The sequence below is a fragment of the Castor canadensis genome, chromosome 7 (assembly GCF_047511655.1).
Source record: "Castor canadensis chromosome 7, mCasCan1.hap1v2, whole genome shotgun sequence".
NCBI lineage: Eukaryota > Metazoa > Chordata > Mammalia > Rodentia > Castoridae > Castor > Castor canadensis.
In genome coordinates, this window is record NC_133392.1 from 108,014,644 (window position 1) to 108,031,970 (window position 17,327).

Below are 17,327 nucleotides of genomic sequence, written 5' to 3' on the forward strand. Positions count from 1 at the left end.
TGCCCATCACTATTACTTTTTTGGTAATTTTTATAACTTGTGATCCATGTATTCTTCCACATGAATTTCATAATCATTATCCTTCCCAAAATTTTATTGGAATTATCATTTGAATTGTATTACATTTATACAAATATAGAAAACACTTATCATCTGTAATATTAAGAATTTTTATTTATAATGTTACTATAGTAAGACAGTATTTTAGGTTAAATATCTTTTTATACTTTTTTATATAGGCTTTGCACCTTTTAATTTAAATGTATGCCTGGATGTTTTGCCACTGTGAATGAGAAACAAGTTGCATGCTTGTTGCAGTAAAAACATAAATGTTGATATTTTACCTCTAACTATCTTGTCAAATTGTTTTACTTAATTTAATGGCTGCTTTCCTAGGTTATTTTGGGTGTTCTAGGCATTCAATATTATCATTTATTAATAAAAAAGATACTTCTATCTCTTTTTCTAATATTTAAACTATTTCATATTCTTTTCTTATTACAGTCCTTATTATTCAATAATTATGTATTGTGAGAATATTGTGTCAAACACTATTTTGGGTGCTAAGGATATAGCTATGAGTAAAATAGACCAAAAAAAGTTCATATTCTAATAGAAGGCAAATGTAAACCAGAGAAGTATTAGATAATGACTGATGCTGAGAAAAGAATAATCCATGAGAGGGTAACAGAAAGACAGGGAGTGGTGGGGAGGGGTCTAGGAAAGGTTTCACTGAGAAGGTGGTCACTGAGAGAATCTTAACAATAGTGACATGGCAGACATTCCTCTCAGTTCCCCATTGTCATAAAAGTGGCTTCAGCATTCACAACTCAGCTTGATGTTTGCTGATTAAAGAATCAATTGCTAACATCATAAATAACAGAAGTAGTCCACATTCTATCTGTGCATTTTATATATGTATATATTATATACATACACAATATTCTTGATCATCTAAAAAACTTTATTACATATTGCTCAAGGACTTATTTTGCTAGAAATGACTTTTAAATTTTATCAAATACGCATTTAATCTCATAATATGATATCTTTTTCTTTTGTTAGCACAAAGAATGATATTAATGACCTTCCTTATATAACATTTTTCTGCTCAAGGACTGCATCTATTAGTTTTTTTATTTAGAAGTTTTGAATCTCTGTATGCAAATAAAACTGATCTTTACATGTTTTGGCAATAACAAATGTTCTAGTTTCATAAGTGAAGGTATTATCTTTTCTTCAAAAAATTGGGAGAAAAGAGCTGTAATAGTATCTTTAGCCTGATGACTTTAAAAAACTCCACTGAAATATAATACACATTCAGTCAAGTATATAATTTTTAGGTGAATTGTTATTTGTACACAAATGAATTGCTGGAATATACCTCAGTTGTTATTAACACATACTTTTTATTTTATTTTTTTTTACATATTGCTGCATTTTATTTGTTAACATTTTGATTAGGATTTTTGCAAAACTAGGACCAGAGTCCTAGACCAGAGGCCCACCTCTGAGGCTTCCAACAAGGTAGGTCTGGCCACTTACCCCCAAAAAGCAAACAAAAGTAATGGTAAAAGACAGGAAAGGGTCTTGGGAAGATGGAGATCCAACACCCCAGCCCACCATGGGGTACTGACAGAAGCTTTAGGTTTAAACAGAGGGAGAATTGGGGCAGATGGGAGAGGTATGCATAGTCAAGTAGTCTTGGCCGAACTGTGGTCTGGTCTATTATTATCTTGGTTGTGGTTTGTGAGGTGCCTCTGAAGAAGTTACCTCAATCATTATTTCAGGTTGCCATGAGACGATCATTTCTGCTTGGAGTCAGGGTGGCCTTAATTCTCATCATGGGGTACTTGCTCCCTCTTAATGGTCATCTCGTCTCATAGGGCAATTTGTCTTTCAGGCTCCACTGTTCCTGGAATCCAAGGTGACTGCAGGTTTAGGTCTGGAACAGGATGTTGTAAAAGCTGATAGACAGTTGAATGTCATATTCTTATCTTGGTACCTTTAGACTTGAAGGGGGATGAGATAGGTTAGGTAAATTTAGGGCTAATCACCTTGTATAACCAGTTTTTAAACAGATACTACTTGAATGACTAACATGCCTATGTGCAGAATTGAGTGAGATCTGACCCAAAGTTTTAAGACAAAGGAGACAGAAGTAGAATGAAAGTAGAGGAGCCAAGCTTTATACTGCTTTTAGTTACCCATTGGGCATCTGCAGACCCAAGTGGTGAAGAGTCAGTGTTTTTAGCCAAAAAAAAAAAAAAAAAAAAAACTTCTAAGCAGTTGTTACAAAATATTTTAATGAGAAGCATTTATCTGTCATTTTCTTTTCTTATAATAGCCTTGTATGATTTTATATCAGGCTTAGGCTATCCCCACAGTATGAATTGAAAAGTGTTCCCTCTTGCTGTAACCTCTGAATGTTTAAGACAATGGTATTATTTCTTTCCTTAAATGAGTGAGATATCCTTAGATAACTTATTTGTACTTGTACACTGGGATGTGAACAAGCACATTAGCTATGTTTTAATTTTACTTTTTAGCTATGCTACCAAAGTAAAGGGAAATACAAAGATAATATGTTTGTATAATTACCTAACAACATTATTTTTCTTTTGCCTCACAGTGAAATGCGTCTCTAAATATAATACTTACAAGATTTTTAAAAACAATCTCCCAACACCCACTGAACAAATCGGGCTGACCATGTGTCCTTTGGCAGTTAGATAACCTATTCTCACAGTCTTTTCTTTCTTTTTTTTGGCAGTATTGAGGTTTGAACTCAGGGCTTCATTCTTGCTAGGTAGGCGATCTACCACTTAGTCACTCTGCCAGCTCCAACCCACTCATCGTGTCTGGGAAGTGCCATCTTTCTCCTTTTGATCACAAATTAAGGGAAGCCCCGTGTTCCCTATATTGGCTATACGGGTTCCTTGCCTTGCTAGGTAGGGAAATAGCTTGGTGGATGGGTGGAGAACCACAAGTTTCGAGTTATATCTTGCATAAAAAAAAAAAAAAACCAAAAATGTGTACCATAGTTAAATTGGTGAGGAAAAAATGGAGAACGATTACAGGAGACTTGACAGAGATATTTAATATACTTAAGTCTCAATAAAATTTTTAGTAGTTTGTGTTCATGCATGGAAAGAGCATGTAAATTTAAATGGGAATGAAGACAGGAAAAAATAGGTGACAGGAAGCAAAAATCACTAAAGGAGAGAAAGTGGAGTCAAGACCTCTAAATGGACAATGTATAAAACAAGTAGAGATCAACAAAGAGAGGCGACATTTGGGATGAAAAAGACTGTCATAAAAGTGGCCTAGAAAGGAAACTGTTATTCAAGGAAGGCAGTTCAAGGTTTGGGGGAAATAAAGTTAACTCAAGAGCATAACATTATGGCATGAGCAGAAATGGCAAATCTATCTGCTCAATTCTTTAGGAAATAGATTCTATAAACAGTGGAGGTCACTGTAAGGTTCTATTATGGGTCAGGTATTTTATGTATGTTTTCCTTTTTAGTCTCCATTGCAAGAACATGATATATTCTTACCTTTGAGGAAACAGGCTCAAGACACTAGCCATAAAACTGACACAGGTAGTAAGGGCTAGAAGCTAAGGGAGATGTTTGTCTTCAAATCTATGCTTAAATTTTAAAAACCTCCCCAAACCAAAACACAAACAAACAAACAAAAAAACCAGACAGACACTAGTGGCCCACACCTGTGATCCTAGCCTCTCTGGAGGCAGAGATCAGGAGGACCATGGTTCAAAGCTAGCTGGGCAAATAGTTTGCAAGACCCTTTCTAAAAAATGCCTCACACAAAAAAGGACTGGTGGAGAGAGCCCAAATGATAGGGCACCTGCCTGGCAAGCATGAGTCCCTGGACAGAAGTTCTGCAAATTTGGTGTGTGGGAACTTTTACTGTTTGGGAAAGCAACACATCAGTGCATTGAGAAACATTGCAGAAGGTGAAAAGTGGCAGAGAGAGAAACTAGCAGAGAACACCAGAAAGAGTGTATCTAGGCCAGTCCTTTATAAGAATGGTGGGAGTAAAAAGACATAGTAATTTATCAATAACTACCTAATGCTAAGTTTTCTTAATGCATGTATTTGGTAATATCTAGAAAGACAGATCAAATGCTGGTCCCAACAAGAAAAGTATTTACTCTCAGAGATGGCTAGATTTAAAAGCTCTGATTTTCCAACTGTTATTTTTAAATCACTTCCATATACTGGCTAACTCTCAAGAGTTTTAAGGAATGAATAAACTGCTTTAAAGTCATTTGATTAACAGTGACAGCAAGCAGCAACACTGATACTTGTATTTACATTGCAACATTTTTTTGAGAGAAACTATACCTTTCTTATGATGTCTCATAATAGAAAAAAGGATCACGTAGGAATTTTTTTTTTAATGAAGAAGAAGAAGCAGAAGGAGGAAAAGGAGGAAAAAAAAGGAGGAGGAGAAGGAAGGCAGTATTCAATTTTGGCCTTGGGAAACAATTTCCCTGTTGGTTTTGGGGGAGTATTTCTGGTTGACATTCCCAGAGCTAACTAAATATTCAGCAATTTAGTATTAGTGCTGAGGATACTTGCCAAAGACTTGCCTAATGAATATTTTATAAAGCAGGAGGGAGAACTTAGTCTCAGTTTGTATGACTGCCAAGTCTAAATTTCTCACCTTGATGTCGTAGCTCAGCTCTCCCACTTCTTCAGCTGCCTGGGGCTGGCTCCATCTAATGTCCCATTATTAACTTAAACTTGAGCATAAAATTAAACTTAGTATGTTATTCTCCATCTCTTCCTGCTGACATCCTTATTTTTGCTAACAGGACCATTGCTCTAGTTACCCACACTTGAACTTTCAACTGCAAACATAGGAGCTACTGTTTGTCAAGGGCTTCCTATTACACATTATGCTGTTAAGAGTTTAGCAAACATGTAATTAATCCTCTCAAATCCTGCGTGGTGGTACCGTCAATATCATTGCTGTGGGAAAGCAACTGCCTAGTGAGGTCAATCATTTATTTAAGATGACTTAGCTTGTGCCTGTGACAGCAGGATTCAGTCCGAAGTCTGTAAACATGTACAGCTTGAAACTATCAATCTCCTTGTCATACTGCCTTAGTTTCCCTTCTGATTCTTCCTTCCCCTTTGCCCAGTTGTGCAGATCTTATCCATAGAATATCCATACAAATGTCATCTCCTTTCCATTTTCAGTGCCACTGCCTAGTTCAGCTGCTCATTACCTCCCACATCTCCTATGTGGTCTTCTTACACTTTTCCAATATATTCCTCTTCTTAGAGTCACTTTACTTACACTGTTACCTAATGAAAAACCATCAATGACTCCCTATGGTCTGAGTGAAGTTTCTTTACCGGACAGTCACCATGTACCCTTCCAATCTTTGTGCTAATACTTATCTTCATGAACACTGGGGTTTTTCCATTCTGTTGAAATTTGCTTTATCTCCATCACAGCCTACATTCCTTTACAAAGCCTTCTGTAATTCCCCTAATCAGATGAAGATATATTCTGGATTTTTCTTGTAACAGCATGTTCTATCCTGTGCTGTGATCACTTGTGTCCTGTATCATTCTGATAGGACCCTAGTCCTCGAGGGTTGAGCTGTGTATCGCTGTTTTCTCTGCAGCTGTGAGTCTTGCTTTAAAAGTAAAGATGAAATAGATTTGGTGGATGTTGTCAGGAGATGCTGTCCACATAATCAACATTTTCAAAACTAATATTCAAAAATTAGTTGGAGAACAATCAGGAGATCAACTATGAGAATGATCAGAGAAGAGAGCAGGAAGGCAGGAATCAGTGGAGGACTTGGACAGCTGAAGAGTGAAGAAGGTGGAACATGGAGGGGTTGTTCAGAGTGGGGGAAGTAGGCATGAAGGCTCCAAGGTAGGGAAGGGCACAGCCAGTCTGGTCCAAAGGATGGCACTGTAGGAAACCTAGTATAAAATGCCAGAAAAGTTTTTTGAGTGTTTCAGAATAAAGCAACTCCTTCAAATCCATGGTACCATTTCTTTAAAAATTTCCTATCCCAAGGATTTGTGCGATAATGAACACTCCTAAATTAGTCACAATAAGTGAATTTTTATTATATATTTCTATACTGCTATAAATTGCTAGAACTTATTATTGAATTCATCTGAATTACAGTATATGTCAGTATGTTGTAAACATTTTTCTTTTTTTTAACTCCTATCAGGTTTTAAGGGGTTGATTTCCAACACTACCCAGAAAAGATGGTGAGAAATTATTTCATGGATTAGAATTTAGAACTCTTAACAAAAGTAATTTTTATAATAGACACATGAAAGAAGTTTGTTCATTCTGATCTGTTCATGCAAAGTTGCTATATGATTACTGTTGCTATTGTTCCAAGAAGGGAGATGGTCACAGACGTGTAATGAAAATCTGAAACTCATTTTCTTACTACACTTGTAATCTAATCCAGATTTAAAACTGACTTACAGAGATTGACAGATATTGGTTGCAATAAATTGTTACAAGACATAATCCCCTAAAGCACTAGCAGAAAACAATGAAAATTGACAAATTCATTCTGAAAGCCACTTTATAAACCAGAAAAAGGAGAAGGAAAGGGATTTATAAAGTATCCATTTTTTTTACTGCATTCATTTTAGGGAAAAGTAAGACACCAAAATATTCTACAATTATAAAGCATCAACTGGTTTTTCCATTTGTTAAATTCGTTTTGAGATGAATTACACCTCATTCTTTCCTTAAGACTGTAACATTGCTAATTTTCTCCATATGTGAACAATTTGTCTTTGACCTTTAGCAAATGTCCTCTAGGCAGTCAACTTACCATCCAAGAACAACGCCACGGCATCATTTTACACGCACGCAAAGGCTTCGAAGCTCCATAAAAATAAATGATCCATGGTACAAGATACATTACCCAGCAGAATAAGCCATTGCAGCCCTATAAATTTTAACGCCCATCTATTCAAAACCATACTCGGTCACTTTACTATTAAGTTCATAGGACAAAGTGGTAAACACACATGTTTCATTTGTTAGGCTGCCAGCCATATATCTTGTGTAAAAGTTAGGAAAACCTATTCAAAAGCACATCAGGCAGTGTTTATTTAAAATAGTGTGCCTTTCCAATGCATGATTTTATGTGTTCCAGATACATTTACTATTAAGCATCATGTATATTTAATACAGCAATGTCTACTTCAGTGTTCTAAAAAGCTTTTGTTCACTTTATAGTTTTGATTATTGAAGAGACAATGTTCAGTTCTCTGCAATTTTGCAAAGTGCAGGCAGCCCACAAGAGCTTCTAGGTTTAGCTAGAGGCTCCGTGGGACCAGGATAATTATCACGAAGTCATTAATTCTACCTCAGCAGTTTCAACTGTCAGGTACGTGTAACAGTAATTGCAGTTAATGAATACTGCTCAATTTATTAAGTGCAAAATGAAAACCAGCATTCTTTTATATGCAGCACTGAGGCATATTAAAAGTCATCATTTTTGTATTCCATGTTGGATATTCTACTGTCATTTATTGGTCAGTTTATATACCTATATAGCTAAGGACATACAGCCATATACTTCTAAAACTTCTCTTCATCCAACAGTAATGCAGGGGATTCTGTCTAAGAGTAATTAAAATCATTAGTATCAAAAGTAATATTAAATAAGAATCATCCAGGAGAACCAGACTTAGTTCCTATTTTGGGTAGACAAGATTCATTGTTGTGCCACCCTACCTTCCCCCAGTCCTTACAAGAATTATGAAAAAATCCAAAAGCTTCCAGTCATTTGGAACGTTAGCCTTGTTTCTTCCTCAAAGTATTTGGCAGTAAAATTTCTGTATACATCATAAGCCTGTTTCATGATTTAAAAATGTAAGCACTATAGTTCTCATTTTCAATCACTCGTGATAAATTGCAAAGACATTTGCAAGAGCAAAGAGAGAAGAATTTCTGAAAACGTAGGATGAAACAGTATCGCTTGTGGGATCCCAGAGACATCTGCTTCCAATAAGTACACTCTGACCCTTCAGTTGTCCAATGTGAATAGTCACAATTAGTTTATACCGTGGAATCATTAATTCCTTGACTCGGGCTTTAATCACCTAGGAATTTAAAAATAGGGAGGGAGTTCTCATTTAGTCACATTGAAACTAAAAAATTTTAATCTTTGTCATAAATACAGTGGATTTAATGTAAGAAAATAGTGTGATACATTGTAGATGCTTTCAGTAATTGTTGTAGAACCATAACTATAATGACTGTTTCAGACAAAGACTTATTATTTACACACATGTGTAAGTTAGGTTATATGATATGTAACTTAATAAGTATTTTCATTAAATACAAATATGCCATTTAACTAATTCTGAAAATTAATTTTCTTCATCAAAAGGTAAGGTGGGTTGTGGTTTCAGCAAATATTGTAGTTACAGCTAACACTTTGAGTAAATCATACATGTACCTCAGAAATTGTTTTAGTCATCTGTCTGCAGAGCTCTGGTTCATATGTTTCTTCCTGAAGATAGTTAGTTAGAACATCTTTCAAAATATGATTGACAGTAACCACAGGAAATTGTCTGGTAGGACCTGAAAATACACATGGAATTTCTTTGTAAGAAGTAACATCAAATCATATCTACCCACCCCGTAGGTCAATCAAAACCATACTGAAACATGAAGAGACCTTTAGACATTTGGTTGGCCTCTATTTAAGGAAGAATGAGGTCCTAATGGGGTGTCCAGTCAGGTTATCTGGGAGAGGAGGAGATAGTAGACTCATATATTTACCAGACTACCTAAAAAGTGATTGATTCTGTTAAGGTTTGACATCACAAGTTTCATCTTTGCCAGTTCCCATTGTTAGTGACCTGCCTACTTCGAAGTCTGAACACCTTTCCAACTGACTTCCCAGCCCTTACATCTCCCCCTCCAATCTTTCACACTAAAACCAAGGCAATTGCTTAAAGCCCAGATCTTACAATGACATTCCCCTTGATGGGGTCTAGGGTTTGGCTCCTACCCAACTTATGCCCTTTTCTCCTTCCACCAGAGCTCTCCACAGGCATGTTACATCAGTTGCCTGGACCCCATTTGTCTTTTAAAGGATGCTCATGTGTCTTTACTCTTGGTCTTTCTTGTCTTTCTTTCAAATGATGCACCATTCCCCATCTGTCAACTGAGAAATACCCACTCATGTTTCAAGTTCAGCTCAAATGTCTTCTTTAGTTAGCCTTCCATTTCCCCTCAGGCACAAACTATCCCTCACATCTCCCTACTCCAGATGTACTGGTCCCCACTATTATCCTGGCTCCTAATCCACTTGATAATAGCTAAGACATACCTGCATTTCTCTCCAGTGAATGGTAAGCAAGATTGGATTTTATCCTCCTCACAATCTAATTCAATGCTAAAGGCATAAGAAATGTTCAGTGCATGATTTCCAAATTTAAGTAAAATTAAATATTTTATGGATATTAATCACCACACCAACAATAGCTACTTTTTGCTATTTGACCATTTCTATATAATAAGCACTTTTCCTTTATTATCTTATATAATTTTATAGTAGATCTCTGCTATCTCCATTCACAGATGGGGAAACAGAGGTGTAAACCCATAATCCCACAGTGGTACAACTAGGATGGACACCCAGATTTATGAGACTCTGGAATTTATATTCTCAACTGCATTTAGTCCACACTCAGATCACAGCTTTAGATGAATCTGCTTTATCCCAAATCCCTGGAATATTAAGCCTTGTCATCTCTTCCCTCTGGTCACCTGCTCATGTCATTGTATGACATGCATATGTGCCAGGGCTTGGCATCCAGAGACTCAATCATTGTAGGATTGATAAGAGTGAAGGAATGAGAGCAAGAGTTATACCTAATTCTCTTTTAATTGTCATCAGCATATATTCATAAGTGTTTGTTCATAATGACTGTCAGTCAGGGTCAAAGGGAATATATGAGTTAGGAAAATTCCAGGAGGATTTAATCAAAGGTTTCATCAAGGAGATGTGCATGGAATGGAGGAAATCCTAAGGGATATGTAGTCCCCTGGGCTAGTGGAAAGGAGAATGTCACCCTCCCTCAACTCCAAGCCTGAAGAGGTCAGGAAGGGAGTTCTTATTAGATCCCAGAAGAGTCCAGCACCCTCCCAACTGTAGGTAAGCACGCCTCCCTTGGTGCTATTGTGAAAGGAGTTTGGGGAGGGAGCCACCCTACCTTGAAAAAGGGTCTGCCTTGGTCAGGATCTCCTTGCTGCTTTTTAACTCCTCCACTCAACAAGCAAGAAAAAGTGACCCCAAATTTGGGAACTGAACATGGGTCCTACCTAGCCTTTGGCTCCCAGCCTGCCTGCATGGCTGGGCTTCAAGGGAATGCCCAAGGCAGAACTGGCCAGCACAGTACCTCCTGGATCCTGAGCAGTGAGAGTCCCCAGCAGTCTCCCTGTGGCCATTTGCCACCCTGGGGAACTCCCGGTTCCAATTCTGGCCTTTCTAGAGAGGTTGTGGCCTTCAGAGCAGCTTTGGAAAAAGCTAAGGAGGCCGAGGTCTGTCTGTGACTTTGGAGCAGAAAGTGAATGACCTGCTGAAATGGAACTAGGAAAGAAGAATCGGCCTCTTGCTTGTAGCAAAAGTTATGATTTATGACTCTTTGGATCTGCCAGAGGCCATGTTTTTTCATAGTGGAAGGAAGGTCCGTCCTTCCTTCTTTCCTTCCTTCCTCCCTCCCTCCCTCCTTCTCTCCTTCCCTCCCTGCCTTCCTTCCTTCCTTCCTTCCTTCCCCCCCTGCCTTCCTTTCCTTTCCTTTCCCAAACTGGCTCTATTTTGAAATTTGTGAAATACTGTGATGATATTTTCTTTTCTCACTTCTCTGGGGCTTTCCCCCATACATCCAGAGTCACCCATTGTCTTTCTCAGATGGGTGCTGAGACTCAAGCTTTAACTTCCAATATAAGCTCCTGATGCCACTTTCAGAGTGAACTATGTGAATAGTAAAGTTTTTCTTCTTTTTGCGTAGGAGGAAAAAAAATGTTTTAGAAATCAAAAGGCAGACAACTGAAGAATCAGGACAGCCTGGTGGTATGGCTCAAGTGATAGAGTGCTTGCCTACCAAGTCTGAAGTCCTGAATTCAAAATCTCAGTACTGCCCCCACTCCCACCCTCTCAAAAAAATCAGGACAAAAATTTCAATAGATTTAAGAGAGAATAGACAAAGATAAGATTATTTTACATATCTGTGCCCCAACTTCCCAAAATTGGAGTAATTTGAAATCCTGTGTAATAGTTCTTGTTAGGATTAACTGAAATAAAATATTAAAAATAGTTAGAACAGTGCCTACCACATAATAACATTACTGTTATTAGGGTTGTTGCTGTTATTGTGTTTTTTGCATTCTGAAGGAAGGGGTGGGAGAGGATTGCCTTGTTGAGAAGGCAACAACATGGGAGAGGATGTAAGTAGGGAGACAGTGAGGCCTCCATGTTCAGGAAGGATCTTGAGAGACTGACAGGTTCCACCCAAGAAGATCTGACATCAGAGATAGGGTCTGAGCCTTTCAAGGAAGAGCTCTCTGTCTCTCTGTCTTTCTCTGTCTCTCTGTCTCTCTCTCTCTCTGTTTAGGATCTACTTTCTATCACATTGGCTTTGTTCTCAGGCAGGCTTGTCTCAGTGTAACAGCAAAGATGGCTACCAGAAGCTCTTAGCTGAACTGATGCTCACAATAGGGTTTTTAAATAATCAGGTACCACTTTAATCTTAGCTCCAGAAAAAGCCCTGTGGAAAACTTATACATGATTTATAGGACAGAACATTGAGTATCCTGAGCGGCCTCTATTTTCAGTGATCTATGGTAAGGTCCTAGAGTCTGTCACATTAAAGAGCAATAAAAATGAACAGAGGAACAACTTAAATACTTCATCAATTCTCACAGCAAACCTGTGACATAATACTATTATCCCTGTTTACAGATGAAGAAAGTAAGATTCAAGGATGCTAAATACCTTGCCCAGACATCATTTTCCTGGGTTCTATCAAATTACTATTCAAATTCAAATATGTCAGAACCCATGGCCTATATTTTCCTCCATATACTTGTTTCGATAATTAGTGTGAAATTGTAAATGGTATTTTATTATAAGACATACAGTTTCTTTTTCCGTTCTATTTTTACTCTTATGAACTATACTCATGTTTTGCCTCATTTTTGGTAGCTGCAAGGAAGACAACCATGCTATACATTTAAGAGATGTTTAGATGACACAAACATTATCAGTTAGAAGAAAAGTTAACTAAGCGTAACAGTGCTGGTGACTGACTGATTCCCAATTCCCCACTCTCTGGCCATCTTTATATTATGTGGATATGAGAAAATCTTTACTAAGGGTCCACAGAGTACCTTTCACATGCAAAGTAAACCCAAGAACAAGTAGAAATGGAAATTCAGTTTTGATTGTTAATAAAATGGTTAGTTGAATGCTTAAAAATATGCATTGTCCAGCATAAAAGAATAGTCACAAAAGAATAATTCACACAGTCTTTTGTAAGAAAATAATGCAAATATTTTATCTATACTAAGTTATTTTAAAAATCACTTTTCTTACTTGGCCCAATGTTAAGCATCTCTAAAACTTATGGCGATTTAGTGTATATTTTGAAGAAAGTAAGTTGGTAAAAATACAGCTGTATGAAGAAGAAACACAGGGGTTCACATTTCAACTGCTTTGTCTTGTTGAAATTTGATTCAAAGCCTTTCAGCTCACAGATCAAAGGTACAGGTTCCAAATGATTCAGAACTTGTAGTTGTGATTTGGGGAAAAACCTGATCCAAGCAGCTTGCCTGACTGAAAAGTCTAAGGGCAACCAGCTGCATTTAGAACTTAAATGATGACAAAAGGATTTGCTTGTTTTCTTTTAGTTTTAGGTTCCAGGTGGGGGCAAGATGGTGGAATGCTACAGCCCTTGTGTTGGTTTGTGTTCCATGGCCTTCTTACTTCTACAATAAGCTAAATATATCCTGAATTTAATCTCAGAGATTTTAATGGGGTTGGTCAGGGCTATATGCCATCCCAGACTCATCCATTACTCCATCTATGAAGCCAGGAGTCAGCTTCAGCAGAATGTTATGGATCAAAAGTAGTGCTGGGGGGCTGGTACACATCCCTGAAGGAAACTGGGCAAGGCTACTAGAAAGAGTATAGAAGTACACTGGATTGCAGAAATATTATCTGTCTACCATAAGCACTGTGAAAATACCACTAGACTGACTAAGTATGGAGCCCTATAATCCATGTAGGAATTACTGTGAAAAACTGGCTATAAGACCTACTAAGTTGGAGTGATGGTTCATAATTTTTTTGGGGTTAAGCAGCCACCAGTGAAATCACCCTGGTCCACAGAGTTTTCCTTTGCCTTTTGGTAAGTCTCTGTGGAATTTCTGCAGAGCAATAATTATATACAAATTCAGATAATAGTGGGTTGGTATACATTTAGAGAAAACAAGTAGGTTTATGGAAAAACATGAATGGGAAAAGATATCCACAGTGGACTCCACATGGGAGTGCAGTGGCAGGTGCAAAGATCTTTGTTTTCAAAGACCCAAACCCTCAACGGTAATAGGTAATATCTCTGTCAACAGGGGACCATTAATCATTTGCCTTTGCCTTCAAGTTTTTTTCCTTCACCTATATGTTGTTTGGTTTTGTTGGATAAAACATCAACACATAACTCTTTCACTTTACTCATATATATTTAAATTATATAAAAACTCCATCCAGAAATAACCAATCAACTTAATTCAACTATATATTAGAAAAGTAGGCAGTGGGTGTTGATCCCATTTTGCAGAAAAAGAAACTAAAGCAGCATCAAATCACTCAATTTAATTATGGCCCCCTTATGCTAGAATTGAAGACAATGACAGGTTATCTGATATCATTTTAAGTAAACATCATTCATCACATGAGAAGTTTAATACAGGGGTAAGTGATTAAAGTAACTCACCTAACTGGTAGGTGTTTTCCATCTGAACTGTAAGGCGAGAGACCTCATCACGCTGGCTTGGTTCATCCATGTAAGATACAGTACTCATAGAGCTAAAAGCAAGGGAGAAAACGAAATGTAATCATTACCATATCAACAAAACATAGTATCACTTTAAGCTAATGTGTTTACAAAGGTGAAGTTTTTTTTCTAAGAAAAGTTCAAGTAAGCCTACATAAATACCACAGTGACATAGTTAACATCTAAAATACTTTGAAGATGAGAATATTTAGGTGTAGCAAAGTTACTTGGAGCCTGTCTCATTGTAGTGGTTAAAGCCTAGGTCATCTCATTACCCAGAAGGTGCTCCTGGTTCAAGCTACACTTGTGGGGAAATGGAGCACCTGTTTCAAAGCCATTGCTAATCGTGTCTCTAACACAAATCCAAAAGTGCTCCTCAAAGTACACAAAGCTCACAAACGGGTCTGGGGACATATAAGGAAGCTTAAAATGTTGGGAAACAAATCTGTATATACATGGGGTATTATCAAAACCTCACTATTATTATATGTTCCAACCAAATCCTTTTACTATAAAAAAGAAAAATGAGAAACTCATCTACACAGTGAGAGAAACCGCAATTCACCCAAACCATCAAAAGTCGATAAGCATCAATTACCCTTTTCAACATTAAGACAGTTTGGCTTGGTCACCAAGGCAATATGAGCTTATCCAGGTGCTAACCAGGAGACCTACCTAAGTGAAGAGGCGCCCCTAATGTTCCTCCATCACTGCTTAATTCAACTTAGCTTAGAGAAAATTCAACTGTGACTAATGAGTCTCAGAACTCACTACCCCCAATTTCCTCTATCCGTGAAAATTGAAGTTAAGGCAGATGTCATTACAAAGGTGATGATATTATAGTGTGGGTGCGTGTGTGTGTGTGTGCGTATGTGCACACATGTGCAGAGTGACTAATTTTCTAAGTAAGCTATGTTTTTGCTTTAGTCAAATGAGAAAGATATTTGTTCTTAATCTTTTAGGATGTGTTTTTCCTCTGTGAGTTTACCATACTTAGTTCTCAGCTGTTTGGAATTAGTGACCTTCTCGGAAACTGATATTTTAAGAAAAATCACATTTAATCTATTCTTTAAAAATTCTTACATACAATATAATTTATAGGACAAGTTAAGGTTTACTCACCCAACACAAGAAAATGACACAAGAAATTCTGGCTGCTTTTTTAACGATAGATTTCTGGATTAGTGATTTAGTCTTCTTTCTTATAACACCTGCTCCCCTCAATTTTCTGTTGCGCTTTGAAGTAGCAACCAACTTGTTTGGCCATAGTGGCTGCAGGTGTTGTGGGAGGTACTGAATCTGAGAGCTTCTGCTTAAAAGCCCCATGTGGCACAGGCCCTTGATTCTGTGGTAAGCCAATGTGCCTCAGTATTGCGTATGCTGCTTCTGACTTTTCAAACAATTTCCCACTATTTGCCTTACTTTAGCTTCAGATACACTGTACTAGATGTAAAGAAGTCATTATTCTACCCATTTCAGAGATAAAAGCTATGAGGCAAAGGACTTAATGTCATACATGTAGGAAAGGCCGATTTAGATTTGAAATATCCAATTTTTCTCTCACTGACAAAATCTCATATGACAGAACAAAAATAGAGACAATGACTACCTGAAATAATTACTGTAAATAAAACACATGCACAAATATTCAGAAGGTATTGATTAAAAAGTCTTACTATTTTACTGAATACCATACTAAAAATCCACAGAAAGAGTTGGTATAAAACTCAAATTAGCTGGGTATGGAAGTCTAAGACAAGAAGAGCATATAAATAGTTCTCACTATTGAAAAACAGTTCAGTGTTATGAAAGATTAACAACCTGTGCACTTTATAATATTATTGATATGAAGTCAGGGCCTAGTGGGTAGCTTAAAAACTCTTCTGGTTGAAGATGGATGTGCAAATAGAAAGTTTTACAGGCTGACCTGTTTAAAATTATTTGAAACTCAATTTTTTTGTGGTACTGGGGTTTGAACTAGGACTTTGCACTTTCGAGGCAGATGCTCAAGCACTTGAACCACTCTGCCAGCCCCTTTATTAAACTAATGAAGATGATTTTTGTTTGGTGTCTTTTTATTTCCATAGTAATCATGTAAACAGTATATGCTCATTAAAAAAAATCAAAATACACAGGAAAGCATAAAGAAAGTAAATTACAAAGACACTAGCCCCGTGGTTACCTACCCATTGTTAACATTTAAAATCATCTTTGCAAACACGGAGTTCAGATATGGCATCATAGCATAGATGCTATTGTTTTCACTTGAAACTGTGCCATAGATAATTATCCATGTCAGTAAAGGGTAGTATACCCATATTTTAAAACATTTTTTTTTCAGTGCTGGGGGTCAAACCTGGAGTCTTGCACATGCTAGGCAAATGCTCTACCAGTGAGCTACACCCCCAAACCTGCAGCCATATTTTAAATATCAAGACTACTTCACATGAGAACATTCTGCATTTAATTTATCATTTGTGCTCCAAGCCATTTAGGCTGTTTCCAATATCTCACTATTATGAAGTAAAAATAAATTATAATAAATTTTGTGAGCCAGGCAACGGTGTCTCACACCTGCAGTCCTAGCTACTCAGAAGGCAGAGATCAGGAGGGTGTGGTTCAAAGCTAACTCGGGGCAAATAGTTCACAAGATCCTATCTTGAAAAAACCTGTTACAAAAAAAAGCTGGTGAAGTGGCTCAAGTGGTAAGAGTGCCTCCCTAGCAAGTGTGAGGACTTGTGTTCAAACCCTAGTGCTGCTTAAAAAAAAAAAAAAAAAGACAAAAAATAACGTACTATGTCATGGACTGTCTTTTGCTTTCCAATGTTGGTCTCTCCTTCCTAATTTCTGGGAACCCTAAATTTATGGGAACACTTCTGTTTAAATTAAAGGCATATTCTCAGTCTCTTTTTTTGCTGGTGTAGTTATATGACTTACGAACAAATGTGTGGTAGAAAATTTGAGAGAACTTCCTCAAAAAACAAAAACAAAACCAAAAAACCCACACAAGTAATTTAACCAAAAGGAGACTGTCTTTACCCTCCCTTGGTACTGGAATGTGGGTATGAAGGCAAGAGTTCAGCAGCCTCTCGGGTCTTGAGATGACCTGTGAAGTTATAGATTAGATCAAGGGAAGCCCAGTTCCCTGAACTGCCTCCCTCCAGGCTTCTTCTATTTAGGAGAAAAATATAATTTTATTTCTGTTTTTAAAAATACACTATTGTAAGAAGC

The 17,327-nt window shown here is 37.2% G+C and overlaps 1 protein-coding gene across 2 annotated transcripts in view; it reads right to left on the reverse strand.

Annotated features, from left to right (window-relative positions):
* Positions 1-549: 549 nt before the first annotated feature.
* Positions 550-17,327, reverse strand: part of Dynlt5 (dynein light chain Tctex-type family member 5) — a 33,081-nt gene continuing 16,303 nt past the window's right edge. For both annotated transcript variants that reach the window (XM_074079855.1, XM_074079854.1), the window contains 4 exons: positions 14,037-14,128; positions 8,492-8,616; positions 4,690-8,132; positions 550-2,012 (listed from right to left, as the gene is read on the reverse strand). In XM_074079855.1, coding sequence (XP_073935956.1) covers positions 7,929-8,132; positions 8,492-8,616; positions 14,037-14,128 — 421 coding nt within the window. In that variant the 3' untranslated portion in view covers positions 550-2,012; positions 4,690-7,928. The remainder of the gene's footprint in view (positions 2,013-4,689; positions 8,133-8,491; positions 8,617-14,036; positions 14,129-17,327) is intronic.